Source organism: Squalius cephalus, assembly GCF_949319135.1.
Source record: "Squalius cephalus genome assembly, contig: scaffold_48, whole genome shotgun sequence".
In the NCBI taxonomy this organism is placed as follows: Eukaryota; Metazoa; Chordata; class Actinopteri; order Cypriniformes; family Leuciscidae; genus Squalius; species Squalius cephalus.
Window position 1 is genome coordinate 18,452 of NW_027645803.1, and position 19,131 is coordinate 37,582.

General features: G+C 38.9%; 1 protein-coding gene across 7 annotated transcripts; it reads left to right on the plus strand.

Moving 5' to 3' along the window:
• Window positions 1–255: 255 nt before the first annotated feature.
• LOC307154227 (uncharacterized protein) lies at window positions 256–9,807 on the plus strand. 7 transcript variants are annotated; one of them, XR_013820310.1, is made up of 4 exons: window positions 256–418; window positions 849–927; window positions 1,215–1,295; window positions 8,506–9,807. XR_013820310.1 is itself a non-coding variant. In XM_079898990.1 (4 exons), exons 1-4 carry the CDS (start codon window positions 832–834, stop codon window positions 1,564–1,566), a joined length of 384 nt encoding a protein of 127 aa, XP_079755116.1. In that variant the 5' UTR covers window positions 256–831; the 3' UTR covers window positions 1,567–1,799. The 7 variants fall into 7 exon arrangements, 1 of the variants encoding a protein (XP_079755116.1); XM_079898990.1 differs by lacking the exon at window positions 8,506–9,807 and adding exons at window positions 1,051–1,066; window positions 1,376–1,799 and having other exon boundaries at window positions 256–927; XR_013820309.1 differs by having other exon boundaries at window positions 256–927.
• The last annotated feature ends 9,324 nt before the right edge of the window (window positions 9,808–19,131 follow it).

Genomic DNA, 19,131 nt, shown 5'->3' on the forward strand with positions numbered 1-19,131 from the left:
GGTTCTGGCTGTGTGTAGCTGGGCCGATTGTGGTTGAGACATGGCGCATTAGGCACATTAAATTATAAAAATGCCACAATTCATAAACTTCAAAATGAGTATTAAATTCATGATTTAAATTTTTTTTTATAATAATAATATTTTTTATATATATATATATATATATATATATATATATATATATATATATATATATATATATATATATAAGAATTGTATGTATGTAATGTTCCAATTCTAGATGTTTATGTTTGTAAATGCTGCGTGACTTTGACGTGTTTTAATGCGCGTGCTCGTGAACGTCCGAGACGCTTTTCCAAACACTGGAGCGGCGTAGAGTCGCCATGGAAACGGCGGGCCACCACTGCAACTGACGAGCAGTTAAAACCCTCTCTCGTGGTGTTTTTATTGCTTCCAGGTGAGTTTAGTTTCTTAAATCACACGAATAATACACACAACTGTGCTTGACATTTATCTTATTTGTAATTGACACGCTTCTGTTGAATATTTACTTATAGAAATGCTTTATTGTCTTCGAAAAAAAAATCCGTTAGCATCTCAACTGTTTTCAGAAAAGGTAACGTAGGCTAACTAGCAGCTAGATGAGCTTTTGTTTATGAAAGTTTGGGGTTTAATCACATCTTATATGTAGATTAGATGTTTTTAATAGTTTTGTTAAGGGTTTTGCTTGGAAGTGAGCTAATTTATTTAACATTAACGTATGTATTATTTAACAGAAACGTGCTGTTAATCAGTGACATCACTTACATGGAGCGCTAACGTTAAAATTGTCTGAAACTAGCTCAATGGTAAACAAATATTGATAAACAAATGATCTGTGATTTCAGCAGCAACAAAATAACAACAGAGGGGAAGCTCTACTATTGCAACATTGCTGAAGAAAGCTGCTGCCAGAGAAAGACACAGGTAAACTGAGGAAGCCCATTAAATAACTTTAAATCCATTTTCTCACAATGTTTTTCACCTAACGTTATATCACCATGCATCTGTTTTCTTATTTATTTTATTTGTTTAATTTATTTTAAGAAGGTTTTGACATCCAAACGTAAGTGACACTGTTGGAGCAATATGAATAAGTAAACCTAAAAACATAAATTCTGTTATGCTAATTTAAGAAATTATTTTCTGTATGTTATTCTTTCTATTTTCCTTGCCTTTAAATAAACCTGGCAAGCGGTTTGTTGTGTTCCTAGATCCTTCCATGCTGATGGCCTGCACAATAGCCAGAGTTGGAGCAGATCAACATCTCTATGGCGCTGTGAACCCTATGACTTGTAAGTAAAACTTTCAACTAATGTCAAACATACAGTATTGGTATTAACGGCATGATAACGACACCAAACACACCGCCAAGATGACAACTGCCTTGATAAAGGTGTAGGTGATGGAGTGGCCAGTATGTCTCCAGATCTGAACCCTAATGAGCAACTGTGGGGCTTCCAGAAGCAGAAGGTGGAGAAGCGCCATGTGTCTAACAGCCAGCAGATCTGTGATGTCATTATGGAGGAGTGGAAGAGGATCCCAGCAACAACCTGTGCAGCTTAGTCTTAGTGATGGGAAGTCCGGATAATTTTACTGACTCTTTTGTTTGTTCTCGTTCATCAAAATGAACAAATCTTTTTTTCAAGTCATTTCGTTAATTTAAGGGGCTTTAAATGTTATTCTTTTAAAGGTGCTCTAAGTGATGTTGGGTGTCGTCACTTCTTGTATGAATGTGCTCAGCACCACTGCTCACTATACACAGAATACGCGTGATTTATTACAACTATTATTTATGCATTTAAAGGCCATGTTGCAGGGTTTTTTTTTCATCGAATTTGTGCAGTTTACTTGTTGGTAATAAACATTTAAACTGTTATCCATTGTATTTTATGTTGTTGGGTATCACAAAACGGAATAAAATACGAAAAAGTAGGTACTATCTTACAGCGGCTTGCAATTCTCCTTTCCACCACAATGCATTGCATTACGTCACGTTGGGGAGAGAATTTAATAAAGCCCGCCTTGAGAGCACTGAGAGTGACTAGAGAGACGAGTAACTTAGTAGACGAGACGAGAGTATTCAGATAGCGCAGATTATAGATAAATAGATAAATACATAAATACATAGAAATAGACAGACAGATAGATATAGATAGATAGGCTAGTATAGAGAGAGATAGGCAGACAGACAGATAGCATAACGTTAGCATAGATAGCTAGCAGCTAGATAGATACATAGAAATATATAGTAGGTAGATTTACAATGGTGAACTACTGTGTTTGTGCTGAGTGTAAAAACTCTGGATGCTGAGTGAAGCACGTCACATCTGGTCGCGGGGTGAGCTCTATGACGAGTGGATAATGCCTTTTCTAAGTCTACCCTGAAGAAGGCGAAGGAGCAGTCTACCCTTCCGTCGCCGTCAGTCCGTGTCTATTTTTGAATGGGATTGATAGAGACGTCAAACGACAGACCGGCGACGACGTCATGGCGACGTCACAGTAGTAACGTATACTTACGGCGACGTGGCGACGGCGTACGTGAGAAATGTATAAAAAATCATAACGTCTGAACCAGGCACGTCGCCTAATAAGACGCCTGATACACACGTCGTCCCTCAGTACGTCGCCTAATAAGACGCCTGATACACACGTCGTCCCTCAGTACGTCGCCTAATAAGACGCCTGATACACACGTCGTCCCTCAGTACGTCGCCTAATAAGACGCCTGATACACACGTCGTCCCTCAGTACGTCGCCTAATAAGACGCCTGATACACACGTCGTCCCTCAGTACGTCGCCTAATAAGACGCCTGATAAACACGTCGTCCCTCTGTACGTCGCCTAATAAGACGCATGATAAACACGGCTTCCCCAATGTATTTCGCCTTTAAACATTTCAGAGTTTTCCTTAGTAGATGTACTTGTTGTAGGCTATTGCTTTTAGCCTACAGTAAACTAATTTCTCAAAAAGGGCCACTGGTGCTTAATAACTAAGTTTAGCCTATTCAATGTTTGATAAGCTATACAGTCAAAAGTTTTTGAACGGTAAGATATTTTAGACAGTAATATTAAATATTGAAATAGGCTATTTATACAACTATTTGAATATATTTTAAAATGTCATTTATTCCTGCAATCAAAGCTGAATTTTCAGCATCATTACTCCAGTCTTTAATGTCACATGATCCTTCAGGAATCATTGTAATATGATGATTTTATGCTCAAGAAACATTTATGATTATTATCAATGTTAAAAACAATTGTGTACAATTTTGTTTTTACGATTATTTGATTAATAGAAAGTTCAAAACAACAGCAACTATCTGAAATTTGCCAGCACAGAAATAAATTGCATTTTAAAATATATTAAAATAGAAAGGTTTAAATTGTATAAATTTTAAAATGTGAAACAGTTTAAATTGAATAAATATTTCACAATATTATTGTTTTTACTGTATTTTGAATCAAATAAATGAAGCCTTGGCTTGGAGAGCAGAAGAGACTTAAAAAAATCTTACCGTTCAAAAACCGATGTAGCCTAACTATATTGGCTGTTACGTTAGTGTGTAAAAGATTTTTAACATGTTTCAATTTCATTAAGTCCTTATTTCAACATTTCGACATAAGTAGCTCGTTATTTCGACATAATACGTTGTTATTTCGATATAATATCTGTTATTTAGACATAATAATGGGACATTCTATCTGCATTAAGCCACATTAAGCATTCTTATAATGGTTTTCTATGGGAGGAAAATTCTTAACGTGTAATTAAACATCTACTTTTTTGAACATATAGTATAGCCTACTTTATTATGATTTTATATCATAATGATTTATAAATGCAGGCACAATTATCCGTGAACTTGATGAATGTTGCAGATGTTTTATGCGCAAATAAATGCCTTAGTTTGAACTGTGCAAAATTCAGAATTAATTGAATATGCAGCAATTTGTACAAATAGAGAGTCTTTAGACATGTTGTAGCCATTAAATAAGCGCATTTGGTTTCATATTTGTTACAATATTATAATGTTATTTTTTCCCCAATCTATGTTGATAATGAAAAATGAACAGCATGAGTAAGATTGGATGCGCAATAGATCGGGAGACATGCCGACATGCCACTTCATAAGTTTTGTTTTTAGGAAACCTTTCTTTAAAGTGAATTTCGTTTTGTATAAATTGCACCTTAATTTTAAGCATTTTTTCATTAACCAGTTGCCTGGATTTAATAGGCTAAATAAGAAGCAAATAGCAGACAATATAATCAGGCGCCCGCGTGGTCACTTGCATTGCACGTGAACTGGAGCGCATCTCATAACTTAACCAAAACTCAGCGTTTGTATAAAATTGTATTAATTATAAATTGTGAAACAGTTTAAATTGTAAAAATATTTCACAATATCACAGTTTTTCTGTATTTTGAATCAAATAAATGAAGCCTTGGTGAGCAGAAGAGACTTATTTTAAAAATATTTAAAAATCTTATAAAAACCGGTAGTGTAAATATATTGGCTGTTACATTAGTGTGTAAAAAAAATGAACATATATTGAACATCGAAGGCATTCTTTTTTACTATCCCTTAGAGCCCATGCACATTTTTTGCCTTGTTTTCTAGTGATCTCGCCTTTATTCTCTTTAAGTCATTCAACATTTTCTTCAGCATTTAATGACGTGGAGAACAAGGTATTCTGAAAAAAATATGCTTAGTTAAGTTTTATCAATTTATTGTCAAAATATAGTTGTTGGTTTTTTTTGTTACAAAAAAAAGGAAAAACATGGTAACTTATGACCAAAAAGAAGGGCAATTATAATAGATGTGAATTTCTGATGCTCAAGATGGGTTGTCATCTCTGGTCCTCAAGGTCCACTTTCCTGCAGAGTTTAGCTCCAACCCTGATCAGTTCAGAACCCCTGGTTTAGAATTTGCTTTTCTCCTCCTGAGCATTAGAAATTCAAACATCTATTATAATTGAATTTTTGGTATTATAACCCCTGCTCAAACCATTAGAAAATATGAAGGCTGTTATATTAATGTAAAATTTCTCTGAAATGAGCCATTGTGTTTATCTGAGGAAATCCCAAAAATCATATTTTTGAGTGACGTGTAAAAGTCTTCCATAAGTCTTGTATTTTTTATTTTCCAAAGAAGAACGAAAAAGAAATACAGTTGTGGGCAGGGCCGCGGGAAGAGGTTTTAGGTTGGGGGGTGCTGATTTTATTTTTTTATTTTTTTTGGGGGGGGGGGGGGGGATGGGGGGTTCACCACTTTTGAATAAGAAACAATATCAAGACTATAAAACTCGTCAAAAAACGCGCACACACTCAAACCACCTGACTGCACATCACATTTTTGACTTTATTGATTCTGCTTTTATTCGTAATGCAATGGACCGGTCAACGGGACATAAATGAATCCTTAAAGGATGGGACTTTATGGGACATTTGCACAAAAAGAATAAATAACTTACCGTAGCCTATTTTATAAGTCGCTCCGGAGACGCATATCAGTCAAAAAATGCGCCACGAAGAAGAAAAAAACATATTTAGCCTAAGTCGCACTGGACTAAGTTGCATTTTTAAAAAAATTTTATTTCACAAAAAAAAAAAAAAAAAAAAGTTACAGACAGTTCTCCGCTACGGACGTGAGCGCTCTAAAGCGGCACTAAAATAATGTTTTAAAACTTTCACAGAGACCTAAAACTGAAAGCACAAAGCCTGTCTTTAAATTTAATTTCGTTTTGTATTAATTGTATCTTAATTTTAATCAATGTTTCATCAACAAATTTTCTGGATTTAATAAGAAGTAGCTAAATATAGGCTATTAGAAAATAGATAAGGACACGGAGGCGCTGGCGAACCTGAGCTCGTCTCATAAATGAACCGAAACTCAGCATAGGCCTATAAGGTAGCCTATTGCCTCACAAACCTGAGACATATAGATAGCTTGAAATGTCTACTTTTAAGCAGAACAATTCAAAACGAAAGAAAACAGACGGCGCTGCTTATGTAATTCGTGAAATGTGCATTTCTCTCTGGCGCTGCGAAGATCGCGAGTCGTCAACTTCATCTGTCTAGCCGACACTGACATAAAAAAAAGAACTGTTTTATTAGTAAACAATTAAAATGTATCCTGATATATTTAACATATTTGCCTGTTCCTTACAAAACACTGACAGTGGGGTTTTTGACTGGGTTTTTTTTTTTTTTGAGCAGCATGCGGACAAATTTTTTCGACACACACAATATTACATAACACTCTGCGCTAATGTTTTAAAAAGATAATTTAACATATAAATAACCATTTTTAAATAGCCCACTTAAAGTGTTTATTACAAATAAATGACTAAATGCTAAAAATTAATACATTTTAATGAACAAACATATGCGTTGCATTTACAATTGCCACTTCCCGCGGCCCTGGTTGTGGGACAACATAGATCCTTATACATTTAACCCATTGGTACTATTCTGTTCAACAGTTGTTTTTGTGGCAAAAATGGACATTCCTTGAATTATTTTATTCTATGTTTTGGTACTTTTCGGTGCATTTCGGAATATGGACGAAACTTGTGCTGTTGAACTTATTTAGCAACTTAAAAACACGCTAACAACACCAAAAAAATGAACCAATATATTTCTAAGAATGCAAATAGATGTTTGAGGTTTCAAAATGAAACTGTTGGCTATAGCAAAACATTACAGATTAAGTGCAATCAAACACTAGATAAACAATGGTTTGCTCTTGATGTCAAGTGTAACAATTATCGTCAGGCCTCTTGCGCCCTCTGTTGGCATTTGTTATAATAATATACATAAGTTCATTGTTTATATATTTCTTCATGTATTTTAATAGTGTTGTTAAATAAAACAATAAAATTAATTACTTTTAATACTTTATTTGAACCAATTAAATTGCCTCATTTGTAATGTATTTAAGTCATACTAAAGGCTATTGTTCACTTCAGATCTATCTTTCTGACCAAAAAATATATAAATAAAATAGTCGACACTGACAGCCCTAGTTTTGAACATTTGAACACGAACCTACATTGTTTTACATTTTGTGACTAAAAGACTATTTCCCTGTCTTATATTTTTTCATTGTTGATTTCTTGAAAATAATAGGCTATTAAAATACTTTCTTGTCACCTTCTCCTGTAAACAATATCGTGAATAGTTTCATATTGTGTATTCGCCCATTATGGTCAACTGTGTTAATTAAAATTATTACCACCTTCAAAAGTAAAAACTCAGAATGACACATTCCAGAATATTATGTTTATAGATAATTAATTTATCTGTTCAACTTTAAAGTTGTTGTTAATAATTGTGCAAAAAGTTGTGACTTTGATGGTGTGTAATTTGCATAGTCCTCATATCCAGTAGAAAGTGAGTGAATTATAAAAAAAAAAAAAAAATACTATGCCCGTAAACCATTCAGAGATGACATTAATGAGATACACAACTTTGTATACAATACAAAATTTGTATCAAAGATATTTTCAATGTCATCAGAACACAAGAAAAGAATGATTGATTAGAAAGATAACAAAGGAAAGATAAGAAAAGCTAGGGGGAAAATAGATATTAATTTATTGTGATATGACGTTGGAGTCACACGTTGGTGTCACGCGTCTGTGATGAGACGTGCTGTGGTGCGACGTTGGTGTCACGTCTGTGATGAGACGTGCTTTGGTGCGACGTTGGAGTCACACGTTGGTGTCACGCGTCTGTGATGAGACGTGCTGTGGTGCGACGTTGGTGTCACGCGTCTGTGATGCGGCGTACCCCTTCGGTCACGTAAAAGTACACGACTGTCGACTTCGGTAAGTTATCCGTGGCATTATCCACTCGCCATACTATTTCTAGATGACAAAGACGAAGTTTACCAGTAGTACACTATGACAAAGGTTAGCGGTACTTATCTGAACTAACGTCATAATCACTTCAACTAGATATAAAGAAAACGTTGATTTTTCACTATTCAATGACAGTAAAAAAAAAAAAAAAAGCGCCATTAGTGCACTGCTGCTCGTAGACTATTTTTTACAGTCTATGGTAGACTAGCTCCAGTGCTCATTTCTGCGTTGCTAAATGAACTCACCAGGACACTTCACCAACTCTCCATTCATTCTCCTCGGACCATGCATTTAATTATTAAGTATGTATGACATTGTGGTGGCGTTCAAGTGCGTTTAACTCGTAAATACGATCTATACGAGATGGCTTGAACGCACCATAATGCTAGGCTTTCCTCCACTTCTCCCCAACGTGACGTCATCACCGAAATGCATAAAAAAAAACGTTAATACTAAAAACGTAAAAAACTGGTCTTTAAGACCATTTTTATGACATTTTAAAAATGATATACATATCTTGAGTGATTTATGTACCCATTAATCGACAGTGATGGTTAACCTGCAACATGGCCTTTAAGATTGAATTCAGTGTCTGGAGTTATATCCCTTTGTGGTGTGTATTCTTCTAATTTCAGCTCCTGAGTCCATTTTGGGGTGATGGTCAAGACAGAACCAAACGAAAGCTGGACTGTAACCTACTGGCCTATATGACAGACTACACACTGACAACTACTGGCATGGATGCTGCATCACATGTTTTTGAACAAAAACTTTTTTTACCTAGAATTTAAAGTGTGGGGAAGTATTCATCTGGGGCCGGTTGCACCAGCTGTGTGTAAGTTATAACTTAGCCTAGTTTTGACGTAAATGGACACTAAGTTACGACTTGCGCACTTCTAAATATTTTTGCATTGCACCATTAAACTTAGTTGAAGCGTAACTCTACGTATAAACTAAATATTTACGGCAGCCTCCGATCAGGAGTAACGGATGGAATAAAATATCAGACAGACTGAACTGCATCAATAAGCACTTCTTTTACCTGACAGACTTCAATTCTTTAGACACATATGATTATTTATGCTGACACTCGCTTACATTTTAAGAGAGAGAACATTATGTAAAAAGATTACCTTGTTAGCGCCTATCTTTAACACAAACCCGTCCTAAACAGCACGCCGCTGTTTGCATCGGTCCATGTTGTGCATGTCAAATATCAGTCATAATCAATAAATGTAATTTCTTATGTTTTTTGTATCAATATTTTGCTATTGGATCATCGAGGCTAAACGTCATATTATGCAACTACGCATTACTTTACGAAGAGCTTACGACCTACTAGCTACGTTCTGCCTTACGAACAAATGGTGCAACGGAATAAAGTTCAGAGTTAGTTACAAACTAGCTAGTAGTTACTAAGCCTCTAGTGTGGACTTTACATTCCAATTTAAGAAAAAACTTACGAACGGCTGGTGCAACCCTACCCTGGCCTTCATCAGCCTCCATGAGGGGACTCTGTGTCTTATCTTATGTGATCTTATCATTTTAAACATTCTTAAAAGTACGGCTTATTTCTTCTGAATTTATTTTGTAGTATGTGTAAAACTTTTCCAATAAAAGAAAATAAACTTTTAGTAATGTATTTAAGTAATGAATTAATTTCATTGTTTATTAATGATCAGGGTTCAACAATAAAGATTGTTAATGGGACCTGTTAATGTAGTATTTACAGTATGAATTGCAAATGTATGCTTGTGTTTGGCACGTGTTTACAGGTTACCCAAGACATTTTAGAGGAGGTATGCTGATGCTGTGTATTTAAAGGTGCATTAAGTCATTTTTACTTGTAATAAAATAAAATTGCAACATGTAATTTATGTATATAATGTTTGTTTTTTGTGTAATAAAGTCTATCATTAAATTGTAACTTGTCTTTGTTGTTATTTTGTAGATGTTTGTTGTAACTAGGTTTATGTGTAATTCAAGATACTTTAGTAAAACAATTTGTGGTACATGAAATAAAAAAAAATCATAAAGGATAAATTTCCCTTTGGAACCCTGACTCGGGCCAGTACCGGCGAATTATACAATTTATGCTGGCGTGATTATGGCCCGATTCCGGCAGCGTCGGCTCAGTTTCGGCACCCGGAATCGGGCCAGTGTACTTGGGCCGATTCTGGCGCGTCATTCATTGCCGCGTTTCACAAGAGTCCGGCAACCGGAACTGGGCCGATTGATTTCTTCCGGCTTGCCAGATCTGGGCCATTGTTGGCCCAGATCTGTTTGGCTACCTGGGACACACACACACACGCGCACACACACACACACACACACACACACACACACTAACTCGCTCACACACTCACTCAGACACACACACACGCACACTCAAGAGTTTGAGTTTAGAGTTTATAAGTGTATGAGTTTTTGAGTTTTGAGTTTATAAGTTTAAATGAGTTTAGAGTTTATAAGTTTAAATGAGTTTAAGAGTTCAGAGTTTATTAATTTATGAGTTTAATAGTTTATAAGTCTATGAATTCATGAGTTTATAAGTTAATTAGTTAATCTCATACACTTATTCTAATTATAAGTGTATGAGTTTAGAGTTTATTAGTTTAAATGAGTCTCAATGGCTCATATAGTATATAGAACGGCAGTTTGGTTTAGTCTTCAAGGTGTTTAGATTTAAATTTTCGACATACACACACACAAGCATGCACACACAGACTCTCACCCTCTCTCACACACACACACTATCTCTCTCACACACACACTCACTAACTCACTCACACACACACAGACAAGCTCATTAACACACACACACACACACACACACACACACACTCACGCACATAGACACACTCTCTCTCTCTCTCTCACACACACACACACACACACACACACACACACACACACTCAGAGTTTATATGAGTTTAGAGTTTATAAGTGTACAAGTTTTTGAGTTAAGAGTTTATAAGTTTAAATGAGTGTGTACGAGTATTTGAGTTTACACACACACACACACACACACACACTCACACATAGACACACACGCTCTCTCTCTCTCTCTCACACACACACACGTTTTGAGTTTAGAGTGCATTAGTTTAAATTAGTCTCAATGGCTCATATAGTATATAGAATGGCAGTTTGGTTTAGTCTTCAAGGTATTTTGATTTGAATTTTCGTCGGTTTGAATTTTTTAGAACTCCCAATGTAAGTCAATGGGAGTTTTTGAATGAGTTTTTTCGAGTTTTGATCGTCATTTTTAGGAAAACCGTAAGTCCGATCAGTCTGAAAAGATATAGCAACGCGAGTCAGATCAGTTTGAGTGTCTGAGCCGAATTTGGAGTATGTAGAGTTAAAGCTCTAGGAGGAGTTTGAGTTGTAAATTTTTACGGTCAGAAGAATAATAATAATAATAATAATAATAATAAGTTTAAATAGGATTTCAATATGTTGGCTCTCTCAAGCCAACTTAATAACTAGATGCAAAAGTTCGTCGAGACAAACTTTAAGTTGGCTTGAGAAAGTTTGGACCAGAACGCTTTTTGCTAGGCGGTTGCTAGGGTCTTTTGGGTGGTTGCTAGGCGGTTGCTAGGGTCTTTTGGGTGGTTGCTATGCTGTTTCTAGGCGGTTGCTAGGGTATTCTGGGTGGTAGCTAGGCGGTTGCTAGGGTGTTTTGGGTGGTTGCTAGGCGGTTGCTAGGGTGTTCTGGGTGGTTGCTATGGTGTTGCTAGGTGGTTGCTAGGGTATTCTTGGTGGTTGCTAGGCGGTTGCTAGGGTGTTCTGGGTGGTTGATATGGTGTTGCTAGGGTGTTCTGGGTGGTTGCTAGGCGGTTGCTAGGGTGTTCTGGGTGGTTGCTATGGTGTTGCTAGGCGGTTGCTAGGGTATTCTGGGTGGTTGCTAGGCGGTTGCTAGGGTGTTCTGAGTGGTTGCTATGCTGTTGCTAGGGTGTTCTGGGTGGTTGCTAGGCGGTTGCTAGGGTGTTCTGGGTGGTTGCTATGGTGTTGCTAGGCGGTTGCTAGGGTATTCTGGGTGGTTGCTAGGCGGTTGCTAGGGTGTTCTGGGTGGTTGCTATGGTGTTGCTAGGCGGTTGCTAGGGTGTTCTGGGTGGTTGCTAGGCGGTTGCTAGGGTGTTCTGGGTGGTTGCTATGGTGTTGCTAGGCGGTTGCTAAGGTATTCTGGGCGGTTACTAGGCGGTTGCTAGGGTGTTCTGGGCGGTTGCTATGGTGTTGCTAGGTGGTTGGTAGTTGTCACAGATGGTTACTATGGAGTCTTTATAGAGTTCTTAGCATGATCTTGGCATGATATAGCACTTATCTAATCGTTATTAGCATGTAGCTATTCAGTGCTAGCATGTGTAGCATGTTGGAAGTGCTGTTTGCTAGCATGAGTCAAAAGAGCCAAACCTCATCTCTATACGATGTTCTGATGCAGAGATATAGGTCTTGCAAAACGGTTGCTAGGGTTCTCAAGTTTGGTTGCTATGGAGTTGCTTGGGAGCTGGAAGCTTTAAACTTAATAAGTTTAAAGTGGTTTGAAGTTTAAAGTAGTTTACGAGTTTTTGAGTTTATAAGTTTAAATGAGTTTAGTGTGTGTGTGTGTGTGTGTGTGTGTGTGTGTGTGTGTGTGTAACGTAAGCTTTAAACGTAAGAAGTTTAAAGTGGTTTGAAGTTTAAAGTAGTTTACAGTAGTTTGAAGTTTTTGGCAGGTAGATAGATAAGTTAATAGATAGATAAACACACACACACATACGCACACACACACACACACTAACTCGCTCACACACTCACTCAGACACACACACACGCACACTCAAGAGTTTGAGTTTAGAGTTTATAAGTGTATGAGTTTTTGAGTTTTGAGTTTATAAGTTTAAATGAGTTTAGAGTTTATAAGTTTAAATGAGTTTAAGAGTTCAGAGTTTATTAATTTATGAGTTTAATAGTTTATAAGTCTATGAATTCATGAGTTTATAAGTTAATTAGTTAATCTCATACACTTATTCTAATTATAAGTGTATGAGTTCAGAGTTTATTAGTTTAAATGAGTCTCAATGGCTCATATAGTATATAGAACAGCAGTTTGGTTTAGTCTTCAAGGTGTTTAGATTTACATTTTCGACATACACACACACACACAAGCATGCACACACAGACTCTCACTCTCTCTCACACACACACACACACACACACACACACACTATCTCTCTCACACACACACTCACTAACTCACTCACACACACACACACACAGACAAGCTCATTAACACACACACACACACACACACACACACACACACACACACACACACACTCACGCACATAGACACACTCTCTCTCTGTCACACACACACACTCAGAGTTTATATGTGTTTAGAGTTTATAAGTGTACAAGTTTTTGAGTTAAGAGTTTATAAGTTTAAATGAGTATGTACAAGTATTTGAGTTTACACACACACACACACACACACACACACACACACACACACACACACACACGCTCTCTCTCTCTCACACACACACGTTTTGAGTTTAGAGTTCATTAGTTTAAATTAGTCTCAATGGCTCATATAGTATATAGAATGGCAGTTTGGTTTAGTTTTCAAGGTATTTTGATTTAAATTTTGTCGGTTTGAATTTTTTAGAACTCCCCAATATAAGTCAATGGGAGTTTTTGAATGAGTTTTTCCGAGTTTTGATCGTCATTTTTAGGAAAACCGTAAGTCCGATCAGTCTGAAAAGATATAGCAACGCGAGTCAGATCAGTTTGAGTGTCTGAGCCGAGTTTGGAGTATGTAGAGTTAAAGCTCTAGGAGGAGTTTGAGTTGTAAATTTTTACGGTCAGAATAATAATAATAATAATAATAACTAGAATGTACATTTCCTGAAAAAAATGTGAAGTGGTGCTTGCAGTGGCAAAACTCGCCACTCGGTTGCTAGGGTGTTGTACATGTTTGCATTCGAGCCAACAACCATGTCTGTACGATGTTGTGGAGCTGAAATATGGCTTCTATATGTTGCAATATGGTTGCTAGGTGGCTCTAAATGGTTGCTAGGGTGTGAATACACAGTTACCATGGTGATATTTACAGGCTGTTTTACAACTGAAACTAATGAGCCAACCCCCATCTCTATACAATATTCTGATGCAGAGATGTAGGTCTTGTAAAATGGTTGCTAGGGTACTCTGTTTGGTTGCTATGGAGATGCTTGTCAGCTGCTAATGATGAAACTACAAAGGCTTCTTGTTAGCATGAATGATATAAACCAACTCCCATCTCTATACGATGTTCTGATGCAGAGATATACGTTTTGCTAAACGGTTGCTAGGGTACTCTATTTGGTTGCTAGCGAGTGGCTTGTCAGCTGCCAATCATGAAACTCCAAAGGCTTCTTGTCACTATGAATGATATAAACCAACTCCCATGCCTCTGTGACATTCAGAATGGAAGATATGCCTCTTTGGATTTTGGTTGCTAGGGTACTCTGTTTGGTTGCTAGGGAGTGGCTTGTCAGCTGTCAATGATGAAATTCCAAAGGCTTCTTGTCATTATGAATTATATAATCCAACTCCCATGCCTCTGTGACATTCAGAATGTAAGATATGCCTCTTTGGATTTTGGTTGCTAGGGTACTCTTTTTGGTTGCTATGGAGTTACTTGGCACCTGCCAATGATGCAATTCCAAAGGCTTCTTGTCACTATGAATGATATAAACCAACTCCCATGCCTCTGTGACATTCAGAATGGAAGATATCCCTCTTTGGATTGTTGTTGCTAAGGTGCTCGACAATGGTTGCTAGGGAGGGGCTAGGAAGTGTTGAGGTGATTTATGATTGGCCGTTTGCTGCCCTGAGTCAAACTTGTGTTAACCCCATCTCTTTATGATGTTCTGATGCAGAGATATAGGTCTTGCAAAATGGTTGCTAGGGTACTCTGTTTGGTTGCTAGGGAGTGGCTTGGCAGCTGCCAATCATGAAACTCCAAAGGCTGCTTGTCAGTATGTATGATATAAACCAACTCCCATGCCTCTGTGACATTCAGAATAGAAGATATCCCTCTTTGGATTGTTGTTGCTAAGGTGCTCGACAATGGTTGCTAGGGAGGGGCTAGGAAGTGTTGAGGTGATTTATGATTGGCCGTTTGCTGCCCTGAGTCAAACTTGTGTTAACCCCATCTCTTTATGATGTTCTGATGCAGAGATATAGGTCTTGCAAAATGGTTGCTAGGGTACTCTGTTTGGTTGCTAGGGAGTGGCTTGGCAGCTGCCAATCATGAAACTCCAAAGGCTGCTTGTCAGTATGTATGATATAAACCAGCTCCCATGCCTCTGTGACATTCAGAATAGAAGATATCCCTCTTTGGATTGTTGTTGCTAAGGTGCTCGACAATGGTTGCTAGGGAGGGGCTAGGAAGTGTTGAGGTGATTTATGATTGGCCGTTTGCTGCCCTGAGTCAAACTTGTGTTAACCCCATCTCTTTATGATGTTCTGATGCAGAGATATAGGTCTTGCAAAATGGTTGCTAGGGTACTCTGTTTGGTTGCTAGGGAGTGGCTTGGCAGCTGCCAATCATGAAACTCCAAAGGCTGCTTGTCAGTATGTATGATATAAACCAACTCCCATGCCTCTGTGACATTCAGAATAGAATATATCCCTCTTTGGATTGTTGTTGCTAAGGTGCTCGACAATGGTTGCTAGGGAGGGGCTAGGAAGTGTTGAGGTGATTTATGATTGGCCGTTTGCTGCCCTGAGTCAAACTTGTGTTAACCCCATCTCTTTATGATGTTCTGATGCAGAGATATAGGTCTTGCAAAATGGTTGCTAGGGTACTCTGTTTGGTTGCTAGGGAGTGGCTTGGCAGCTGCCAATCATGAAACTCCAAAGGCTGCTTGTCAGTATGTATGATATAAACCAACTCCCATGCCTCTGTGACATTCAGAATAGAAGATATCTCTCTATGAATTTTGGTTGCTAAGGTGCTCGACAATGGTTGCTAGGGAGGGGCTAGGAAGTGTTGAGGTGATTCATGATTGGCTGTTTGCTGCCCCGAGTCAAATGAGACCACCCCCATGTTTCTATGACAATTCAGTCCTGAGATATCCCTTTGATCTCTTTCAATGGAAGTCTATGGGACTTGTTGCTAAGGTGCTCTAAATGGTTGCTAGGGCGTGGCTTGATAGCTTCACAATGATCCTAAGAGACTGATTGGTCATCTGAGTAAGATGAGCCCTCCCCCTTGTCTCTATGACACTGTGATCCAGAGCTACGTTCATTACAAAATCCCTATGCAATTTACCATAGTAGGAAAAGCATGTGTGTTTCACGGGACATTCCTTCCCCATAGTAAGTCAATGGGACAACTTTGGGACGCTCCTGCCCCCCAGGGGTGCAACTTTTACCCCATTGTGAGGTATGTTCTTACAGAGCCTGTCAGCCTCTTCAAATGTGGCAAATCACACGTTTCTGCAAAATCCTCGCTCAGAGCTATGAGTGCTCAAAGTTCGTCGCAATGTTAAGTCAATGGAACTTTTTGGGGCGCTTTTTCGCCCCTGGGGCGAACACTGCACCCCCGATCGCTTATAAAAGTCATAGCACACCTCTCCTCAATAAGCCGGTCGATTTGACACCTCATTCATGGGTCTGTGACAAACGGTGCGGGGCGAGTTACGCGCCAAACTTTTGTCCAGAACAATAAGAAGAAGAAGAAGAATAATAAGTATGAGCAATAACAATAGTGATGCCTTGCTTTCAGCAAGCACCACTAACTAGATGCAAAAGTTCGTCGAGACAAACTTTGAAGTTGGCTTGAGAAAGTTTGGACCAGAACGTTTTTTGCTAGGCGGTTGCTAGGATGTTATGGGTGGTCGCTATGGTGTTGCTAGGCGGTTGCTAGGGTGTTCTGGGTGGTTGCTATGGTGTTGCTAGGCGGTTGCTAGGGTATTCTGGGTGGTTGCTATAGTGTTGCTAGGCGGTTGCTAGGGTGTTCTGGGTGGTTGTTATGCTGTTGCTAGGTGGTTGCTAGGGTGTTCTGGGTGGTTGTTAGGCGGTTGCTAGGGTGTTCTGGGTAGTTGCTATGGTGTTGCTAGGCGGTTGCTAAGGTATTCTGGGTGGTTGCTATGGTGTTGCTTGGCGGTTGCTAGGGTATTCTGGGTGGTTGCTAGGCGGTTGCTAGGGTGTTCTGGGTGGTTGCTATGCTGTTGCTAGGCGGTTGCTAGGGTATTCTGGGTGGTTGCTAGGCGGTTGCTAGGGTGTTTTGGGTGGTTGCTATGCTGTTGCTAGGGTGTTCTGGGTGGTTGCTATGCTGTTGCTAGGCGGTTGCTAGGGTATTCTGGGTGGTTGCTAGGTGGTTGCTAGGGTGTTCTGGGTGGTTGCTAGGGTGTTGCTAGGCGGTTGCTAGGGTGTTGCTAGGCGGTTGCTAGGCAGTTGCTAAGGTATTTTGGGTGGTTGATAGGGTGTTGCTAGGCGGTTGCTAGGGTGTTCTGGGTGGTTGCTAGGGTGTTGCTAGGTGGTTGCTAGGGTGTTCTGGGTGGTTGCTAGGGTGTTCTGGGTGGTTGCTAGGGTGTTGCTAGGTGGTTGCTAGGGTGTTCTGGGTGGTTGCTAGGGTGTCGCTAGGTGGTTGCTAGGGTGTTCTGGGTGGTTGCTAGGCGGTTGCTAGGGTGTTTTGGGTGGTTGCTAGGCAGTTGCTAGGGTGTTCTGGGTGGTTGCTATGGTGTTGCTAGGTGGTTGCTAGAGTATTCTAGGTGGTTGCTAGGCGGTTGCTAGGGTGTTCTAGGTGGTTGCTAGGGTGTTGCTAGGTGTTTGCTAGGGTGTTCTGGGTGGTTGCTAGGGTGTTGCTAGGTGGTTGCTAGGGTGTTCTGGGTGGTTTCTAGGCGGTTGCTAGGGTGTTTTGGGTGGTTGCTAGGCAGTTGCTAGGGTGTTCTGGGTGGTTGCTATGGTGTTGCTAGGTGGTTGCTAGAGTATTCTAGGTGGTTGCTAGGCGGTTGCTAGGGTGTTCTGGGTGGTTGCTAGGGTGTTGCTAGGGTGTTCTGGGTGGTTGCTAAGGTGTTGCTAGGTGGTTGCTAGGGTGTTCTGGGTGGTTGCTAGGCAGTTGCTAGGGTGTTCTGGGTGGTTGCTATGGTGTTGCTAGGTGGTTGCTAGGCGGTTGCTAGGGTGTCCTGGGTGGTTGCTATGGTGTTGCTAAGGTATTCTGGGTGGTTGCTATGATGTTACTACGTGGTTGGTAGTTGTCACAGATGGTTACTATGGAGTCTTTATAGAGTTCTTAGCATGATCTTGGCATGATATAGCACTTAACTCATTACTATTAGCATGTAGCTATTCACTGCTAGCATGTGTAGCATGTTGGAAGTGCTGTTTGCTAGCATGAGTCAAAAGAGCCAAACCTCATCTCTATACGATGTTCTGATACAGAGATATAGGTCTTGCAAAACGGTTGCTAGGGTACTCAAGTTTGGTTGCTATGGAGTTGCTTGGGAGCTGGAAGCTTTAACTTAAGTTTAAAGTGGTGTGAAGTTTAAAGTAGTTTACGAGTTTTGAGTTTACAAGTTTAAATGAGTTTAGAGTTTAAGTTTAAATGAGTTTAGTGTGTGTGTGTGTGTGTGTGTGTGTGTGTGTGTGTGTGTGTGTGTGTGTGTGTGTGTGTGTGACACACACACACACACACACACACACATACTCAGAGTTTATGAGTTTAGAGTTTATAAGTGTATAAATTGATGAGTTTATAAGTGTTAGAGTTTTTGAGTTTAGAGTTTATAAGTTTTAAATGAGTTTAGAGTTTATAAGTTTAAATGAGTTTAAGAGTTCAGAGTTTATTAATTTATGAGTTTAAGAGTTCATAAGTCTATGAATTCATGAGTTTATAAGTTAATTAGTTTATAAGTGTATGAGTTTAGAGTTCATTAGTTTAAATGAGTCTCAATGGCTCATATAGTATATAGAACGGCAGTTTGGTTTAGTCTTCAAGGTATTTTGATTTGAATTTTCGTCGGTTGGTGAGTTTGAATCTAAATTTGAATTTTTTAGAACTCCCCAATGCAAGTCAATGGGAGTTTTTCTGAGTTTTGATCGTCATTTTTAGGAAAACCGTAAGTCCGATCAGTCTGAAAAGATATAGCAACGCGAGTCAGATCAGTTTGAGTGTCTGAGCCGAGTTTGGAGTATGTAGAGTTAAAGCTCTAGGAGGAGTTTCATATAGAAATTTTAGTCTCGGAATAATAATAATAACTAGATGCAAAAGTTCGTCGAGACAAACT

Coding starts and splice junctions, on each gene's coding strand:
- LOC307154227 (XM_079898990.1), top strand. CDS start 832: ATGATCTGTGATTTCAGCAGCAACAAAATAACAACAGAGGGGAAGCTC. Junction 1,296..1,375: donor CGCTGTGAACCCTATGACTT/GTAAGTAAAACT, acceptor CACACCGCCAAG/ATGACAACTGCCTTGATAAA.